At 41.9% G+C, this 20,233-nt stretch overlaps 1 protein-coding gene across 1 annotated transcript; it reads left to right on the top strand.

Moving 5' to 3' along the window:
* Positions 1-9,139: 9,139 nt before the first annotated feature.
* Positions 9,140-18,942, top strand: CDO1 (cysteine dioxygenase type 1). The gene is made up of 5 exons (XM_005142980.3): positions 9,140-9,418; positions 11,616-11,693; positions 13,910-14,067; positions 15,821-15,990; positions 18,184-18,942. Exons 1-5 carry the CDS (start codon positions 9,222-9,224, stop codon positions 18,211-18,213), a joined length of 633 nt encoding a protein of 210 aa, XP_005143037.1. The 5' UTR covers positions 9,140-9,221; the 3' UTR covers positions 18,214-18,942.
* The last annotated feature ends 1,291 nt before the right edge of the window (positions 18,943-20,233 follow it).

The raw sequence follows: 20,233 nt of genomic DNA, 5'->3' as shown, positions 1-20,233 counted from the left end.
CATCTATATATTCTCCTTTTGATTGCTGTTATTTTCCTGTTTCATCAGCTGCATGTTCCTTCAACAAAACAGAATGCACTTTACAACATTCGCTAAATATTTGTTGTAGATTTTGGGTGGGCAGGATGGGAGTTTTTTTGTGTGTGAATTTATTTTGTATATGTTGTACAGTCTTTTATGTTTAAGCCAAACTAAATTAAATGTTAGCTCTTTGCTTTCGGAGTGTTCTTATGCTGGAGGAGAGTTTTGGTCCCTGGCACAAAACACTTCTTCAGCACATACAGGCAAAATGGACTGTTCTAGGTTAAAGTGTCCTTGTACAATAGTTTTGAGCTGTTCATTGCTGTTTCATGTATAAGTGTTTCTTTAATGGTCACTGCAACCTGTGTACCAGATTGTTTCCCTCCTTAGAGGACTAATGGTGAACTGATACTCAGCTTAACTTACTGGTGTTGGTGCAGTTTTCATGCATCCTGCATACATGGCACAGCAACGCAGGCACGTGCCCCAAGTGCTTGCTTGATGTATTTTACCACTTCTTAAGTGGAAAACCTGGATTTGTTGGATTAAGCTAACAATGCAGAATTTGTTGTAAACTTAAATCTTCAAATAACACATACTGTTGCTGTTTAGAACCCTGATCTTAAGAATATTTGTCTATATAAGAGAACTGTTGTAGAGGTGAGTACTCGATTCTGTCCTTTTGAGGAAAATTCCTTTCTCAACTACTGAGGCCAGTGTAACCTTGCACAGCCACTAGAGGGTACACAAGGGCAAAGGTATTTGTGTATTTTTTTCAGACCATTTTTGCAATATGTCCTCTTGCCAGCCTTACAAATATAAGTAGTTTGTTCTCCTTTGTGGCAGTATGTTTACTTAAGGTAAGCTACTAGTCCGTCTGTCTTTAAAGAATGTTTTGTTGGTGCCTTTCACCTCATTTGATCTTAACAAATGAGACCACTGATATTCTGTAACTGTGATCTTTAAAAATTATGCAGGAAAGTTGTTGGAGGTGAGGGGGTATGTGTTTGGAAAGGGGGTTCTGTGGATTTTTTTTTTTATTTTTATTTTTTTTTAATAAAAACCCACAAGGCTTTAGAGGTAAAGGAGAGATACGGATCGCTGTATCTTACCAGCAAATGTTAGAGAAGGTTGTCCTTCATGTTGTATCTATAGATAATTTCTATCCTCTGAAGGCGGGAAAAAAAGGTTTGCCTTGAGCCCTTCAAAGTCCAACATAACACCCACAATAATGGTCTTGATTTCTTTTATTCACCAGAAGAGTTTTTGAACTTTGATAACTTATGCAGGTTTGAATCATAGAATAGTTTGGGATGGAAGGAACCTTCAAAGGTCATCTAGTCCAGCCCCCTACAATGAGCAGGGAATTATTAATTTATATAAGGTTCAGCTTGTTCCTTGAACAGTACTTAATTAGTGTTTGCTCCAGCATTTTTTCTGCTCTTAACTTTCCTCCAACTAATTATTTCTTGGCCCCTAGTTTACCAGTATACAGTAACTGCTCACCTGATTGAGCTCTTGCTGTTCCTGAATGCTCTAAGTGGCTGTCTTTATTCTGTTCCTTTCCTTTTAATGACTGCCAGTTCCAGTTCTACTAATTCCCCCATGTAACTTTGTACCTTCTTTATGAAAAGAGTCCTCTTTTTTGCTGCTTTTCCTTGTAGTTTTCCACCTTCTCACTTCAGGGGGGTAGTTGGTGCTTGCTTATCTCTGGTAACTCCTTAATGCCCATGGGCTCTCTTCATCTGGAGTCAAAGTGCGACTGTTTTAAGTGGCAGAAACGTTTCTTTGTGCATATTCTTAAATAACAGATTTGGCTGCAAACATGCCAAGTAAATAAATGAGCCAATAAATTATTGGCAGCACAATACTTGCAGAATTTGCAAAAGACAGATGTTGCAAATGATATGTTGAATCTCATGTATTTAAAGGTGACAGTTGTAGCATCTAAAATCATAGATTAAATTAAATGCTTTCAAAGGTATATACCTCTTTAAAAAGAATAATTCCAGTAAATAAGAAATATCAAGCTTAAGTAGAACATAAACAGAGAACATGTTCTCTGTATTCACTATGCCTTAAGCAAAAGTGTTGACTGTATAGTTTAAGTGATTTCAGTTGCTACAGGGGGAGGAAGAAGAATATGAAAGTAAAGGCTGTTGTTTTGGGCAAATCTGTGCAAGTTGCACAGGCATAAAAAATTAAAAAATATTCTAGTTACTTAAGAGTGCTGTGTTATACCCAGAGATGCTGCGGTACTGAGCTACCAATATTTGTGGTGTAATTTAGTTCACTTGACTTTATGTAATTAATTAACAGAACAGGCAAAATGATAAAATCAGTAAATAAAGTAAATTTTAGAGATTTATATATGAAGGTAAGAATTGGAAGTGAAAACTATTACACTGTTTTTATGAAAGACTTAGTACTTCACAGCTCTCTAATACTGAAGGACAGTGCTATGCAAAATTCAGTTATCCTGTTTCCAAGGTAACTATCACTAGCTTCAAACCTTAACTGGGGGACATTATTTATATTAATTTTTCAGATTATAGTTTAAAGACTTGCATTCATTATAAATTTCTAATTTGCACATTGAACTAGTCATAAAAACACATGAAGAACCTGAAGGAGCTAAGTGAAACTCAAGATACCTTGAAAGTGAGATTATAAAATAATGTCATCTATGTGCATATTGAGCAAATGTCATCTTTTAAGCTTTGAAGAATTACTGCTAAAATAAGTTATTAACCGAAGATATCCCCACAACATAATCTTGGGTGGACTGATCTACAGTAAATTCCAGGTGGGGGTGGAGATTCACACATCCACTCTGCAAACACCTTCTGAACTCTAAGGCAGCTTCTTTTTATCCATTGCTGCTGTTCAGGCTCATTTTGCAGATCAAATTCTGCTTTTAGTTGCACAAGCTTTTGGCTTATGCTAGTTGTGACTATCCTGAAGTTTTAATTGCTCTTCAGGGATGTTGTACAAAGGTTACTCAAGGCATTATCATATTACAACATTGTTGTACTTGCAGATGAGACAATAAAGGGGGAAAAATGCCTTTAACACTGGTGTTCTCGTGGTTATTATGACTATTACAAGCTTATATAAATGCCATGTGCATTAAAAAGGTGGTTTAGCATTGTTTTGTATTGGATTGTCAAGAGAAGAATCTGACAAAGTATGTTAAACGTGATTGTTCTCATTTGCAGAGACCACACTTCAGCTTTGCATCATCCTTAATATGATGCCAAGGCTAAAAATCTAAAGTTTACACTTTTTTTCATGTACCTGCTTTGCACTTGCTTCACTAGCCATAATGACATGTGGTGTGAAGTGCATCTCACTATATTTCAGTCACAAAACTTTCAGCTATATGCCAAAATATCTAGAGAAACAAAAACTCATTAGGGATTATTTCCTCCTAAAATGAGTAGTTAAGAAAGGTTAAATGAATCACATTGACTAAAGAGATCAAAATAAGTATGTTAAAAGCTTAGCATTAAGCCAGTCACACTACATCTGTGTCACTAGACTCAGTAGCACTGGAAGTTTTCTGCGGCACTGTAGCTTGGTCATCTGTACAGTTAGTTGGCAGAGCAGTTGCTGGCACAGGCTTTGGCCTATGCACAGTTTAGGAGTTGGCAAGGGACCATGTCTGGTGGGCGCTTTGAGCATGACCAGCCTGTTTGGGAGGTTATAAGATAAATATTGTGGATACAAACTACTCTTTGCAAGTTGGCCTTTGTGCCAAGGAGGTGAGATTCTATCCTTTGTATACACATTAAGAATTAAGCTTGAGGGAGAAAGACATTGTCCCTCTTCAAAGTTCAGGAGCAATCCTTGAATTTTTTTAAGTGCTTCTGCAGCTTCCCCTCTGTCATTACATGTATGCTTGCTATAAATGCCTGCAATATTTTTTTTGTTAAGGAAAAAAATTATAGATGGTGAGGAAGTACTACTTGCACATCTCAATTCACTCCTACTTTTGCTTATTAAAAGTAGTTGACAAATACTAGTAAGATTTAGGGAGAAGTACAGATTCTCAGTGTCCTTGCACCCTCTCTTCTCATGGAATAATTTCACATGAAAATTATTTAAATATATATAAATATATATGTATCAATTGGACTGAGTGAATATAGTGTCAAAATATAATTGTGTGGAGGGCTTGAGCATTAGAAATGTTTGAGTTACATGTTCTAATGGCAAAAAACAGCATATGATATTAAAAATCAGCCTGTGACATTAAAGCAGGCAAAAATGTGTTTTTCTCTAGCTCAGTTTAGTAACAGGACTAATAAACCTAGCAACTCTTGGGAGCTAAAATGCACTAGGAGCTCATCAGCTCTGAAAGAGGAAAACCTCAAAGAATAAAAGGTCTCCAAACAGAAAACTACACTGTAAATAGTGCTGTTACCGAGGAGGCTACCCAGTGCTTAAGCTTTCTCATATAAACACCACAAATTGAAATAAACCAATTTATTTTAAAGGTTTGGGTTTTTTTTTTTCTCACAGAAAGAAATGTCTATATTTTATTTATAACACATGCATAGTGTACTAGCCTCCCACCAAAAGTAGACCAAACTGTTTTCTTCTGAGAGTCCGTTTTGAGCTGTGTGGTTTAATGCTTTACAGGTCTTCAGTGTGGTTTATTTTTTAACTTCAGCAGTACACATGCTGTTCATTAGTATTTTCAGCATAAGGCATGTCTTGGTGTGTGGAGCCCTTGTTTCAGTCACTGAATACTGCATTTTGTAGTCTTACGATATTTCACTGCATCATCTATGCTTGGTACGATCTATTCTCCAGCTTTTTTGGTGAATAACTGTGCAAGCTGCAGGTTCTCATGCAAAATCTGTTGTGTACTAAGGGATCAATCTTGCTTTTGTGGTTATATCACCGGGGAGCAGCTGCAGTGCTGTTCCACAGCCCCAGAAGGAGTCATCCCACTTGGATGTAGGACTCCCTAATCATTTAGCTTGGTCTTTCAGATCAGAGTCCAAGAACTGCTTCAGACAGTGCATTGCTTCCAAATAGCAATCTGAATGACGTCTGCAACAAACATTTACTTACATTCCCTCCTGATTATAACCTGAAAGGTGATATCTGTGCAATCGGTGTCCTTCCAGGAGTCCAAAGACCTTCATGTGAAATAAAAGGGACAGAACTCTAGGCATCATAGACTGAAGCACTTCGGGTATTCAGATGCAGGATGCAGATCTTCAATCATATAAAGCTTAAAGGAAAAGGCAGTAACCATTTTGTAATGCTTCGGGACTACACAACAAAATGTTCTGTTTCAGTAAGGTGAGTTTCCTTGCTGCAGATTATTAACCTTTTGTCTGTATTATGGTCAATGTGACAAAATATTCTCTTAAGCTTCCTCAGAGTCATGTAGCCCCAGAACTTGCACTACAGCTGCAGATCCAGATTTTTTTTAAAGGTGATCTCTAAAGATGTAAGGAAACTTTGGAGAACAGAGACAATACAATTGGTAAAAGGGTAAAAGTCATAGGATCTGGAGGAGGAGATGTAAATTCACAGAATGATAGGATAGTTAGGGCTGGAAAGGACGTAAAGATCATCAAGTTTTAGCCCTGCTGCCATAGGCAGGAGCACCTCACACTAAACCACGTCATCCAAGGCTCTTTCCATCTCAGCCTTGAACACCACCAGGGATAGAGCATTCACAACTTCCTTCAGCAGTCCATTCCAGTACCTCACCACCCTCACAGAAAAGAACTTCTTCCTTACATCCAGTCTAAACTTCCACTGTTTGAGTTTGAACCCATTACCCCTTGTCCTGTCATTACAGTCCCTAATGACTCACTGTGATTACATATCTCCTCCAGTAAACACCAAAGCCTGCCATAATTAAGCAGAGCTCAATAGCTCATTTATCAGAGAAACAAGATAATAAGACCCTGATTACAGGAACTAGCAAGTGTAAGTTTTGCAGAATTAATGGGATATTTTCTCCTTTATCCACACAATGGCTGTTATCAGAGCTGGGATATCCTAGTTGTGTTTCAGAGACTTGGGATGCTCTTAGGTTAGGGATCAGCTATGCAATCTGGACATCTATAAATCGACGGGTCCAGATGGAATACACCCACGGGTGCTGAGGGAGCTGGTGGAGGTCATTGCTAGGCCACGCTCCATCATCTTTAGTAAGCTGTGGGAAACGGGAGAGGTGCCTGAGGATTGGAAGATGCCAAATGTCACACCAGGCTATAAGAAGGGCAAGAAGGAGGACCTGGGTAATTATAGACCAGTAAGCCTTACCTCTATCCCTGGAAAGGTGATGGAACAGCTTATTCTTGATGCCTTCTCTAGACATATCAAGGATGAGGGGGTTATTAAGAACAGCCAACATGGTTTTACCAGGGGGAAGTCATGTTTGACCAACCTTATAGCCTTCTATGAGGAAGTGACTAGGTGGAGGGATGATGGTAGAGCGGTAGATGTGGTTTTTCTTGATTTCAGTAAGACATTTGATACTGTCTCCCACAGCATCCTCATAGATAAGCTAAGAAAGTGTGGGCTTGACAATCAGGTAGTGAGGTGGATCAAGAACTGGTTGAAAGGAAGAAGGCAGAGAGTTGTGGTCAATGGGGCAGAATCTAGCTGGAGGTCTGTGACTAGTGGAGTCCCTCAGGGGTCGGTGCTGGGACCAGTGCTGTTTAATATTTTCATCAACGACCTGGATGAGGGAACTGAGTGTACCCTCAGCAAGTTCACTGATAACACTAAACTGGGAGGAGTGGCTGACACACCAGAAGGCTGTGTTGCCATTCAGTGAGACCTGGACAGGCTGGAGAGTTGGGCAGGGAGAGACTTGATGAAATTCAACAAGGGCAAGTGTAGAGTCTTGCATCTGGGGAAGAACAACCCCATGTACCAGTACAGGTTGGGGGTTGACCTGCTGGAAAGTAGTGAAGGGGAAAGGGACCTGGGGGTGCTGGTGGACAGGAGGAACCAGCAATGTGCCCTTGTGGCCAAGAAGGCCAATGGCATCCTAGGGTGCATTAGAAAGGGTGTGGTTAGTAGGGCAAGAGAGGTTCTCCTCCCCCTCTACTCTGCCTTGGTGAGGCCGCATCTGGAATATTGCATCCAGTTCTGGGCCCCTCAGTTCAAGAAGGACAGGGAATTGCTTGAAAGAGTCCAGCACAGAGCCACAGAGATGATTAAGGGAGTGGAACACCTCCCTTATAAGGAGAGGCTGAGGGAGCTGGGTCTCTTTAGCTTGGAGAAGAGGAGAATGAGGGGTGACTTCATCAGTGTTTACAAATATGTAAAGGGTGGGTGTCAGGATGATGGAGCTAGGCTTTTTTCAGTGATATCCAGTGGTAGGACAAGGGGCAATGGGTGTAAAGTGGAGCATAGGAGGTTCCACTTTAACATCAGGAAGAACTTCTTTACTGTAAGAGTGACAGAGCACTGGAACAGGTTGCCCAGGGGGGTTGTGGAGTCTCTGACATTGGAGATATTCAAGGCCCGCCTGGACAAGTTCCTGTGTGATGTACTCTAGGTTACCCTGCTCTTGCAGGGGGGTTGGACTAGATGATCTTTCGAGGTCCCTTCCAACCCTTGGGATTCTGTGATTCTGTGAAATCATCACAGTTCTCTGTTAGACACATGTACACACAAACACAACTTCTTTAAAAGGTGGCAATAATGTTGGCCCCACTTTCTGTGTTGCAGGAGAGGTTCTGGACAGATGCCTGACAATGTTACCTGTCTAGTGCATTTATGCATAACTCACTCCAGCGTACTAGACCCCAGCCCCATTTAAATCTATGGGAGAGTATTCCCAACTGCAGTGGAACCAGAAGTTTATCTAGCCTTTCAAGTTGTAGCTGTTGTTTTCATGGTGCCTCTTTTTCTCGCACCTACTCTCTGCACGGATCAGGAGTAGAGAAGAGAAAGCAGCCACATTAGAAATCACTCACTATAACTGTCTTTAAGGTAATTTCAAGCTGCTGCTATGATGAGCACCTTTAGGCCTCAGAGCTACAGCAGACCATACAACCAAGCTGCTTACTTCCACCCCACAATCATTAGCAGACCTAAATAGCTGGACTCTTTTTTTTTATTTTTTTTTTATTTTTTAGAGAAAAGATGGATTTTCAAAGCACAATTCTATGATGTATGATGAATTCGGCTGTCAGAATTCATGACTAATAATCATCCTATTAACAGCTGGACTAGAAATTAGAGAATCAAAGAATAGTTATTGTTGGGAGGGATATTAAAGATCATTTAATTCAAACCCCCGGACTCCTTTTGTCCCATTCATTACATTTCTAGGTAATGACAGGCCACAGCAGCCTGTCTGCAGAATGCGCAGTTTTCAAGGAACAGCACTTCCCACAGGCAGGCTGTATTATGTAACCTCCAGAAGCAATTTTCTGTGATACTTTGGTACCATTGTGGTTTGTTTTGCTTTTAAATAGAAGCTTCTACGTGTATTTTTGTAAGGCTGGGCTCAAATTAATATTTCTCTGCTGCAGCTTATCTGCCTGAAAGCTTCCTTCCTTTGTGATACAAGTAACCGAGGCAGCAGTGGACCACGCTTCTTAGTTCTCAAAGCTTGTTCAAAGGGAATGAAGATGAACACACGAAGAGGCCTGGCAGGGAGAGGGAGAGCTGCGAGAACACATCTTCCAGGAGAGATGCTTTCCATGCGGCAGCAACAGCCACTTTTTATCTTCATATTCCCTCCACCGGGGATACCAGAGAGCCAAATGCTTTCCCGCGCACCCGGGATGTTAAAAGCGAGCCTTGCCAGGGTCGCTGAAGGGACTGGCGGCGGTCCGGGGAGGAGGTAGAGTGGGAGGCAGAGACAAGGACAAGGACAGAGGCAGGGGCAGAAGCAGGGGAAGAGGCAGGAGAAGGAACAGAGTTAAAGGCAAGGGCAGAGGCAGAGGCAGGGGCAGAGGCAGGCGGTGAGGGGCGCGCCCCTGCAGCTGGCTCCGGGTGCCCCCGCCCTCCGGGGTCGGTGGCCCCGCTCCCGGGGACTGGCACGGCTGGCCATGGTCCCGCCCGCCGTCGCCTGGCCCCTCCGCCAGCCGGGGCGGTGGCAGGCTCCCGCCGTTCCTCCCAGTACATAAAGGGAGGTGGCGGGGGCCGGCCGCGGGCAGCGACTGACGGCGGCGAAGCAGCCTGTGCGGACGGAGCTGCCGGCGGTGATGGAGCAGCCGGTGATGATGGAGGAGCCGGTGCAGACGGAGATGTGGAAGGCGCAGAGCCTGGAGGAGCTGGTCCGCATCCTCCACCGGCTATTTGCGGAGGACAAAATCTGCGTGGAGGAAGTGCAGGCGCTGATGGAGTCGTACGAGAGCAACCCCGAGGAGTGGCTGCAGTACGCTCAATTCGACCAGTACAGGTACAAACCAACCCGGAGCAGAAAGCCTCCAGTGCCTCGCCGCTCACCGTGCAAGGGGAGCCGGCGGAAGCGCAAAGTCGCGAACGGGGAGCGAGGACCGTGGGGATGCAGAGCAGACGCAGCAGTACCACCCCCTTCCCCATCCCGACCCGGCAGACGGCCCCTCCGGCAGTGCTCCGACATGGGCAAAGGCCCCCGGGGGGTCCGCAGGGGCCAGCGGCGGTGCCAGGCAGGGGAGGGGAGGGGGGGGGGGTGGCAGCGGCCAATTGCAGACCGGCGGGCACGGGCGGCGGCTGCCCCGCACCAGCTACGGGCGGTATCACGTGTACACCCCCACCGGCATAGCAGCCGAGCAGGGATGGCGCGGGGTTTGCGCGGCGAGCGGGGGCGCGGAGCAGAGCGCACCGACGAGCGTGTTCGGTGTCCGTAGGGAAGCAGGTGCGTGCCCTGCCACACCGGCGGGTCGGGAGCCGACTGCGCCCCATGCTGCAGCTCCGTACTCCTCGAGGGGGTTTTGCTGCTTGCCGGGAGTGAGGCAAGTACCCGCGGGGGTTTGAAGTCACTCCTACTTGCTAACAACTGATTTATCACTGCAATTGGTGACTGCCCCGTCTCAGGTTTCAATATAAATACATTTTATTTGAGCACTTCGTTAAGAAAACAAAAACCTAACCACCACCACCAAAAAACTCCAAAACTTTTACTTTTAGCCTTACTTTCATGAAACCATCACTCTGGCTTGACTTTTTTAGCCTTCTTTTACCTCGTGTTTACTATCCTCTATTCAGAATAAAGCACAGAATTTGCAGCAGGACACGGGAAACTAAGAATCAGAAAAACAAACTGTGCTAACTTTAGAAGTATGCATGGCAGCCGTATTATTTTTTTTCCCCAGCAAGACCCATACAGAAATAACAGCACTTGAAAAGTTTGGTCAAATGCCAGAATTGATTGTTTATGTTCTGGCGTCACAGGAAAGTATGTCTACCTGAAATATGAGCAAATTGTGGATGAGGTGAGAGGCAGCATATAGACATACATGTTGTGCTTTGAAAGTAATTTGTTATGAGCCTCCTATCTTGGGTGAAATAGAGTGGTCTTCTGGGAAAACTGATTAAAAACTGGTATCAGTGCCCTTTTTGTGTGCCCTGCTTGCATCTCCTAGCTGAGAGTGAGGCATCCTGTAATCAGTGCAAATATTTGCTTTACTTGGCAAAGTAAGGTGCAAATAGTCATAACTAAAGCTGAAATGAAATAAGACGGTCCCACTGGGTTACTTGCACTATAACAGCTAGAAGCACCAGCCCCAGATCAGAAGAGCTGCACTACAGAAAGTAATGTGTAGAGTGAAATCTCAGTTCCTTCTCAAGTGAACTTTTCAGTATAACAAGACAAGCAGCAACTCAGGGAGACTTGCAGGAGTGTATGCAAGGGAACAAACATAAGATGTTGCTCTTAAAGATATTTTCCAGCTCTGAGAGCAAATCACAGTCTAGAATATGCCTATCGGTAAAAGCATTCAGCACCAAGCTTATGCCACCCGTAAGACAGCACATGAAAAATCTTTTTAGGGAATCTTGCCCTTATAAACTTTGTTTAGAAGTAGATGCTGGCAGAAATTATCCCACAGGTGCTATATCAACACACAAATGCCACAGTACAAGATATAGGAACTTCCAGGATCAGACTAGGAGAACCATGGAAGAAAAGTCCAACTTCTTATTTCTTTATTGGTTTTGTACAAATGAGTGCTGCATAACAGAAGGAAAGCCAAGAATATTTGAAAAGGAAATGCAGAAGAATGTAACCATTTATTTTTCTTGTTCCACCACAGGCCTCTGTTTCTAATTATAAGCCAGATGCTGAAGTGACTTCATTCAACAACTATTTTGATTTGATCCTGTCTACCACCCTAGTCTCAGACTCACATTTCCCAGACTCCAATTGTCTATGTAATTCAAAAGCAATATGATTATAAAATACCAAAATTACTTTTTTTTTTCCCAGAAAAAAGAACTCTTACCAAAAAATGAAGTTCAAAATACAAGTATTTTTTTTTCCAAGTATAAGTTGGCTTTCAAGAAAAGGTAGAAAAAGGATTCTTATACATCACAATCTTCCTTCATAAACATGTTTGTATGATTTTGTCTTTTGTAGGCATATCAGTATGGTAAAATGCAAACACTTTGTATTTCAGGTATACAAGAAATCTTGTGGACAGTGGAAATGGAAAGTTCAATTTGATGATCTTGTGCTGGGGTGAAGGGCATGGCAGGTTCGTATCCAAAGACTATGGGTTTAGCAAACAGATAAAAAGCCACCATATCTTTCACTGTCATAAAAAGGAGGAAAACAGTCAGCCCTCTTGGAGCTATTGGAAAGTGTCTGGAATCAAAGCAGAGGTATTGGTATAGCAGTCCTGAATATTTGTTGTATCTTTTCAAGCTTTGTATCTCATTGACATCTTTAGATCACTGTTTTGGTTTTCTACCAAATCTAACCTTCTCTTCTGTAAGAGGAATTTTTTAGTCCAAGAAATACAGTGGATTCCATGGGTAGCAGGACTGTTCAACCAGTTCCATGCAATACTTGGCTGCACAAGCAGGACTTGGTGGCATTTACATAGTCTTTGCTCTCTGTTTGTTAGGGTGCTTAAATCCTGTCTCTATGTCAAGATGAGAAAGGTAGGTTTGGGTCAGGACTGCAGGCTGCCAGAAGAGAAAACCTTTCCAGGAGCGCATGGCTTTCTTTAGGTTCACACATTGCACCTCCTCCCTCAGAATGGACCACACCGCTAATGTGGCCTCCTGAGTTGTATACACAGACGGTACACTACGTTGTGTAGTCCTACAAATGTGAGGGCAGGATCTGTCCCTGGGAGGTCTTTCACAAAATTTTGACAAAAATAAAATATGGAATAAAAAACCTTGCAGGTTTTGACTGATTATTCTCACATATAAATAGAAAACCTAAGGAGATATTGGACTATTTTTTAATTTGTTTTAATTGAGCGTGCAGTTGAACATTTACAGTATTATCTAGGGGATGCCATAACGTCATACTCAGAGGGATATAGGAATTGACCCCACTACCTCTACTCCTTCCAGGCTATGCCCACAAAGCCTGTACTTTATGTCAAACTGTGTTTGGGTTGAGTAAGCATTTGCTAAAGCTAAACTGGACAGAAAGATATAAGGAAGAACCTAAGGAATATAAGGATGTAAGGAAGAAGTTCTTCACTATGAGGGTGGTGAGGCACTGGAACAGGTTGCCCAAGGAAGTGGTAAATGTTCCACCCCTAGTACCCCTGGCAGTGTTCAAGGCCAGGTTGGACAGAGCCTTGGGCATCATGGTCTGGTGTGAGGCATCCCTGCCCATGGCATTCGGGTTGGAACTGGGTGATCTTGAGGTCCTTTCCAACCCAAACCATTCTGTGATTCTATGATTCTGTGACTAAGACCACAGGTTGGTTTTGCTTCCTGCATGAGGAGGATCAGATTGTTTTCATGGCTTGTGGAAGGAGTGTGACAATTTGGCATTTGTGAATTGCTGTGTGTCTGAAACAAGCTTTGCTCTCTTGGCATCTCAGTTTTGCAAGAAATCCTGACATTTGTTTACTGAAACAGTAATGAACAAGAACCAAATTTTGACTGAAACTCCTTAGCACTGGATTTCTGGGAGGATCAGATTCTCCCTTTTCCGTCCCCCTGGATGAGTGATAGCTCTCTCTTTCTCCTAATCACATTGGCTTCTGTAACAGTCCTCTTCTTAAAACGCCCAAACAAACCTAAAGTACTTATCTAGCCCATTTGGAGATATACCAAATGTAGCAATTAAAACATACTTCAGATCAAGCAAGCAGACAAATCATACAAAATCCTGCTGTTTTGTTCATGTTTTGCCAAACTAGAGAAATTAACAGCTTACTGCAGCTGGTTGTACTTAATACTGCCAGAGCAAAAGGTACAACACTTTGTTTTACTCAACAAATGTCTCTGCGCTCCAGCAGTAAGGAGACTGTAGGAATTAAGCAGAAGTAGCTCACTTCTCCCACATTTTAGGATCTGCAAATATCAAGCATACTTGCAAACTTATACCAGCCTCTGCCTGAAGTAATTTTGTTTCTTGACCAATGAGAGTTTCTGTGTTCTGAAGACTTTTTCTGTCCTCCTCCCTCCTCCAGGCTTCCTTTTTTATTTCTCTGGGCAAAGCCATAGATGATTGAACATCTGACTCTCTTCCAAGTGCTGCTCTATGTGAGCTTATCACAATGCATTTCCAACATAAAGAGTTTTAAGTAGGTTAAGTAGGCATACCTTAGCCACTGTGAATGTTTTTTCCTAAGGCTTTTGTGCATGACCTGTGTGCAATAGCACTTGATTCTATGGCTATGTCTAGATGCAATATGCTATGCCATCTGTCCTGAAATTGCTGTACTGAAATTGACTATGTACATCACACTGAGTTTGGTTGTTCCTTTCACATATATAGCAGCATCCATGATCACACCGACTCACATTGCTTTATGAAGATCCTCCAGGGAAATCTAAAGGAAACTCTGTTCGAATGGCCTGAGAAAAAAGGGAATGGTGAAATGATTAAGAAATCAGAACGAGTTTTGAGGGAAAATCAATGTGCCTACATTAATGGTAAGTTATTAAGCTTGTTTTGACAACTGCCCATCCATGACTTATTCCTAACAAAACAGCTCATCTGCTCTCTAGTCTCCTACCTTTAACACTGTAATACTAATGGCTTTATGCACAGTTTAGGAATGTGGCTACCTAGATTCTGCACAAACATATTCAGTAAACCAAACAAAACCATGTTCTTTTAACTCACTCTTAAGACACTGCAGCAATTGCTTGATACTTACGTATGCTGGCTATCTCCTCTAGACCAAGCAGCCTTCTGCATTGTGTCCCTAATGTCTATCTGAAATTACTTGGGACAGGGGTTATCAAACTCAGTCGGGTTTTCCTGCCTAAGCAGATCTTTACAGTGCAAGAAATTGCACCTTGTGTGCATCAGATCCACAGATCAGATTGTTTTAAACAAATTTGATTGTTTTAAACAAATTTTGTATCCAATTCTCTGAGACAGTTTGGATCTCTGACATGTTTTATAACAGATGTTTTCAGTTGAAAGCAACAGGTAAAACAAGTAGAAGGAAAACACTGAGTGTTGATTGCTCTAACTACTTCAATAGTGAGCGACCTTCATGCTTCTATTGCATGCTTCTTGGTTGCTCTGTACTTTATATTTAAGGTTAGAACCCACAATGTTTATTTGAGTTTCCCATTAGATGAGCACAGATTTAGGGCTTTTTTTCCCCTATGTCCAGTATTCAGATAAACTAAAGACTTAGGGCTTACACTTCAAATGTATCAGAGTTAAGAGTGTACTCAAGATTCTCAGGGTATCATGCCTGTGTTGCACAATACAGGTCCAGGTATTATATAGCATATTAATTCAAGTATAAAGGCCTTAGTTGTTTTTACAGCAGGGTCATAAGTTTAAATTCCAGGTCTTTTAGGTAACTCAAAAACTCAACTTAGTGTAGAATGGAAATTACTTGTTTCATAGATGTGTTTCTTCATACCTTACATTTTTATGTAACAGCTCTATTTCTACTCCACCATCACATAATGTGCCATTACTTACTACTTGTGTAGTAACCACACAACAGATAGTGAACAGACATGTTCAGTTATACTTGCTGTTCAACTAAGCTTGGAAGTATGCCAGTCACTACTAATTTGTCACCTTAGTCAAAAGAGCAGACAAATGAAAAGCCTGTTCTCCAAACTAATAAACTGGAAGGATTAATTAGGAAACAGATGCCTGTAAAGAAGACAATTACGTCTCTGTCCAGAAGTGCATGTCCCAAATACACGTAGCTGACTTTTAATTTGACTGATGTCCTTGTTTCCAGGCTAGGAGCTGGCAGTACAAAAACTTCTTCCCTGTAAAACATCTTGCTAATTTTTAGAAACACAAACCTTCCTGCTTTTGGAGGAAGCTTCCTCCTAGGAACAGCAGCATTTGCTGGGAAAGCAGTAAACTTGAAGCCCTTTGGGAGTAATAAAACTAGTGACAGCATGCCCTTCCTTAAGTTTCTCTGAGTTTCTGCTGGCCTTTATCCTGTAGAAGATAATCCAGAAGTTAAATGAAGTGTGCAGAGCAGTAACTTATTTTGAATTACCACTGTATTTAGGAATCTGTGCTGGAGAACAGCAGTCAAATTCTCTGTACTGAGTTACTTGTTGCCCATAAAAATACAGGCATGCCTGAGCGGCTTGCTCTTAAGTTTCTGTCCAGAAAGCAGTTTTCCAGGTGTCTGAGACCTCATTGCATCTTCTCACTAACATAACCTCTTGTTTCATGCCCTCCCTGGTGTAGACTCCATTGGCCTGCACCGTGTGGAGAACATCAGCCACACAGAGTCTGCCGTTAGCCTGCATTTGTACAGCCCACCCTTTGACAGCTGTAACACCTTTGATCAGAGGACTGGACACAAGCACAAAGTCAATATGACCTTCTACAGCCAGTTCGGGGAAAGGACTCACTGTGTAAGTATGAGTTGACACGCTGACAACCTGGCCCTGTGCTCTCAGTCCCTGTGGGGACAAGGGCAAGGGGTTGTTCTCCTACCTACCCAGGGCAGAGCACCAGTGCCCAAGACAGGCAGAAGGAAGATCCAGCAGCCCTGCCTTTCCTGGGGCATCCCCATCTAGGACCAGCATAAAACTTGTTTCCAATGCTACCTGATTTGTCGGTTTGCACTTCCCCTGTGTGGAGTTGGCTGCTTTGTAGCTTCCTCCCCTTCACCAGCAGGAAATCAGTTCCAAGCAAAGAAGAGGATTACCGAGAATTGTCACTAGCTAAGTATCTTCAGGCAGAAAATGATGGTAAATATAAGCCAGCCAGTGGATAACTGTGAAGCAGCTACATTGTTTTGGCCAGCTTAAGTCATGTGTAACGTTTCCTGCCCAAACTGTTCTGCCAAAAAGCAGCACATTTCAAGTCATTAGTTCAAAACCTTGTAGCTTACTGCAAAGAATTTTTAATAGATTTAATTGAATTCTTTGAAACAAAAACTTTGACAGAGAAAGACGTTCTCTAAGTAGGCCTTTTGGCTATTGGCTGCATTCTTGAACAGTGGTGGGATATTTTATTTGGATAGAAAAGCAATCTTAGGATTGGTTTTGGGGAACCTGGCTAGGACATCTGGGAGAGTTTAATCAGGCTCCTTTTAGTGCTCTTCCATGCATTGAGAAACATAACTACTTACACGGGAAGAAAAGACAGATTCTTGATGTTCAGCCACAGACGTTCAAGGACTGTTTGGTTTTGTTAGATACAGAGCAATTTCACCTTTCACTGAAGCCAGAAATTCAGTGCACAGGCATTTCCCAGAGCGAGCCCTTGGTAAGATACAGCTGAAGTTTTATGTAATTGACAAGTATCGTGTAAATTGTTTCTTTGAAGCTTATCACGTTACATGATTTACCAAACAACTGAAACACAAACTTTGACCTTCCCAAGTTTGAAAGGTCTTTGAGAAAGTAAATTTAAATTTGTAATTCAGATTTTAAAGGAAAATTAACATGGAAAAATGCTGAACAAAATTCATGCAAGAGTTCAATGTTTGTTTGCTTTCTTTTTAAGTATTTATTAAATATGAGGTATGTCCAATAACAAGCAAGACTAGATGTTTTGACTTGGGCCATTTTCTTACTCTTAACGTGTAACTATCTAGCAGCGCTTGTACCTTTTGTATGAAACCAGATCTGGCTTTCAGGAAGGAGGTAAATCCTAAACATTGTGTCTCTTTCATGAATTCCTGTAAATGGAATTCCAGTAAGGGGGAAAGAGGTACTGAGTCTGGGCCATACCACTGTCTGAAATGACTTCACACTACAGAAACCTTCTGGTCTCAGTGAGGGTTTCTGGAAAGCTGACTGGAAAATCAGATATTCTTCTGCTTACCAGATCTCAAAAGGATGTAGGAAAACAGAGAGCTCTAAGTTAAAATACAGAAAGAGTAATGTAAAATACACTGGTGTATTTTACACTTTATGAGTGAGATATCTGCCTAGCTAAAGCACATTCAGTACTTCCTTTCTGTCATAATTTTTTTTGCAGCTAAATCCCTAGTGGCTTCTGGCCACAATGAAGTCTTAGATAACCAACTCTCCAGTAAATACATAACAAATTATATATGCCTAGTAATTATTACGGTATGAAGTATGTCCAGGGACTTCCCACAAAAGTAACTATTTACACAGTTTGGGTACAAACCATGGGAACACCAATGCAAAAGTTCACTGATGGGAAACTGATTTTGTCTTGGGTGTCACAGCACATCAGTTCCTGCTGCCTGGAATTTTACTGGGGTCTCTTTCTGCAGCCTGTTTCCAGCCTGTCTTCCAAGATGGATTTTCAAGCAGTTTCCATAAAATGAAGCAGAGCAAAGTACTGGGGAGAGAAGATAGTCTGAAGGGGGAAGCACTCCTCCGCTGTCCCTTCTGCCATGGGCTTACCTGTGGTCACACAGAGTCAATGGACAGAGTGACTTTCTCAGGTGCCCTCTGTCAAGCTCTGTAGTACTAACATAAATCATAGAATCATAGAATAGTTAGGGTGCATTAAGTATTTTAAGGTACTGAGCTGCTCTGGGAATTAAGGGCCCTACTGAGAAGATGAAATAGCCGGTGGCTGTCTCTTTTCTGAAAACAGTTACCTCTCCTATTTTCTTTCAGGCGACAGCAGTGCCGCAGGAGAACAACTGAGAGGCACCAGCATGCATTTGCGTGAGACTTGCTGAATGTTTAACTGGGGACAGAAGACTTGCATGGCTAAGGCTAGCAGCCAGCTATATTTCTATACCTTGTACATAGGAGTACACTAGGGCAGCTTCCAAGCCATCTGCAGTTCCCCCGACCAAATGCTGATTATGGGACACTAAGATAACTAGTGCCATAAACTACTTGAGAGGTTAGATGCCTTTTCTTAGGCTTTTGTCAGAATTAAGTAGTTTGTTTTCTGATTCTAGCCTCCTTTTAATTCCACTTCTGATACCACACTGAGAATATCAGAAATAGGGTTTATAAACATCATCTGACACTACTTAATAGGTGTATCTGTATGTATGCTCTCAATGTAATTAATAACTATATAAACTTCTAGGCTTCCAGTCACTTGTGCCTATGGGGATTACACTAGATACAACTAACAGCAGCTTCTTGTTTTTTTTAATTAAGCCTTTTAGATTTTAGTGCTGTAGGCCATTTTAATAGTTTTGTGCATTTTTTACTTTTGTTTTTTAGAATTTCATTTGTCAGATCTTGCCCTAAATAGGAGCAGTGAAATGCTTCATGCACAATGATTTTCAAAACTGGGCAGAGATTTGGGGTTTTAATAAGACTAATCATACTTAATTCAGCTAATGTCCAGTTCCCAGCATATTCCATATAGCTACTGAAGAAGGTAACTGAAATAAAACTGGATTTGTTCACAGATTTCAAGTTTTCAGCTTTTTTCTCCTGGTAACTAAAATATTCATCACATTTTGTGAGAATTCACATTCCTCATGAACATCTAAGTCCTTTCCAAGCAATACGCTATTAGAAGAGGCTTTAGAAAGTTGGAAATATTTCAAACATGCAAAGAATCCTGATCCCAATTAAGTTGGTGGGAGTTCTGCGCTTAAGTTCACTGATGCTTAGTTTTATCCTCCAGATTTAGTTACAAGGAAAGAACCATCTCTAATTGAACATACCAAAATCAGCAAAGCTGCCTGCACAGGGGTTATGTTATATTATACTATTTGTATATATTTAATGCAGCTAATAACATAAGACAAGTAGAGAACATGGAACACGTCTTGTAGTCTCATAGGTGACTGCAGGTTATTCCAGCAGCAGTTTAACAATATGCTTTTTCAGTGTCACGTACTTCCCTCCATATTGACAAGTACGGAAAATATTTACTTTGTGAGTAAATATTTCCAGGAAGGCTGTATCAAATAAAAAAAAAAATAAAATGTTTGAGCAGTATCATAGTTTTTAAATGAACCTGTGCTCTTGGGCTATGTTAACTCATTGAAGGCCAGGGGCAAGAGGGGAAAGATGGAGAAAGGGAGTGTGGAAGGAAAAGGAGGACCTAAAAGCAAAAGAACAGGGATAAGCATCAGCAGTAACTGGGGACTGTCTGCATGAGGTGGACCTGGAATCTGTGCAAAAGGCAGGTCAAGGTAACGTGCAGCCCAGAACTGGAAGAAGCATTAGTAGCAATGGCACTGCAAACACAAAGAATCCCCTGTGCTTTCCCTGGGATACAGAATACCCCAGGATTTAGCATGTTTCTTTCTCTTTCACTATGAGCCAGATCCTGAAAAATATTGTCAAGGATTGGGATGGAGCATCTCAATTTGTCATGGTTCAAACTGTTGTGGGAGCTTTGCAGCACCAGAGGTGAATGGAAGCTGGCAGTCCAGCCACCCCACTCAGGCAAGGTGACCTAGAGCAGGTAGGTCAGGACTACGTCAAGGATGAAGGCACAACAGCCTCTCTGAGCACCAGTGTTTGACCACCCTCACAGTAAAAAAAGCCTTATGTTTAGACAAAATGCTTTGTATTTCAATTTGCACACACTGCCTCTTGCTCTCCTCCCCCTTCTGACAGGAAATGAGCCATTTCACTTAACTAACTTCAAATACAGCATGTTCATCATGGCTTTGCTTACTAGCTAAAATTAAAGAACAAACCAAACAGCTTGTATATCACAGGTTCAGTCAGGTCAGGGGAACTG

Source organism: Melopsittacus undulatus, chromosome Z (genome assembly GCF_012275295.1).
Source record: "Melopsittacus undulatus isolate bMelUnd1 chromosome Z, bMelUnd1.mat.Z, whole genome shotgun sequence".
In the NCBI taxonomy this organism is placed as follows: Eukaryota; Metazoa; Chordata; class Aves; order Psittaciformes; family Psittaculidae; genus Melopsittacus; species Melopsittacus undulatus.
The sequence above is the reverse complement of the archived record's forward strand: the minus strand, read 5'-3'. Positions and strand labels throughout refer to the sequence as shown.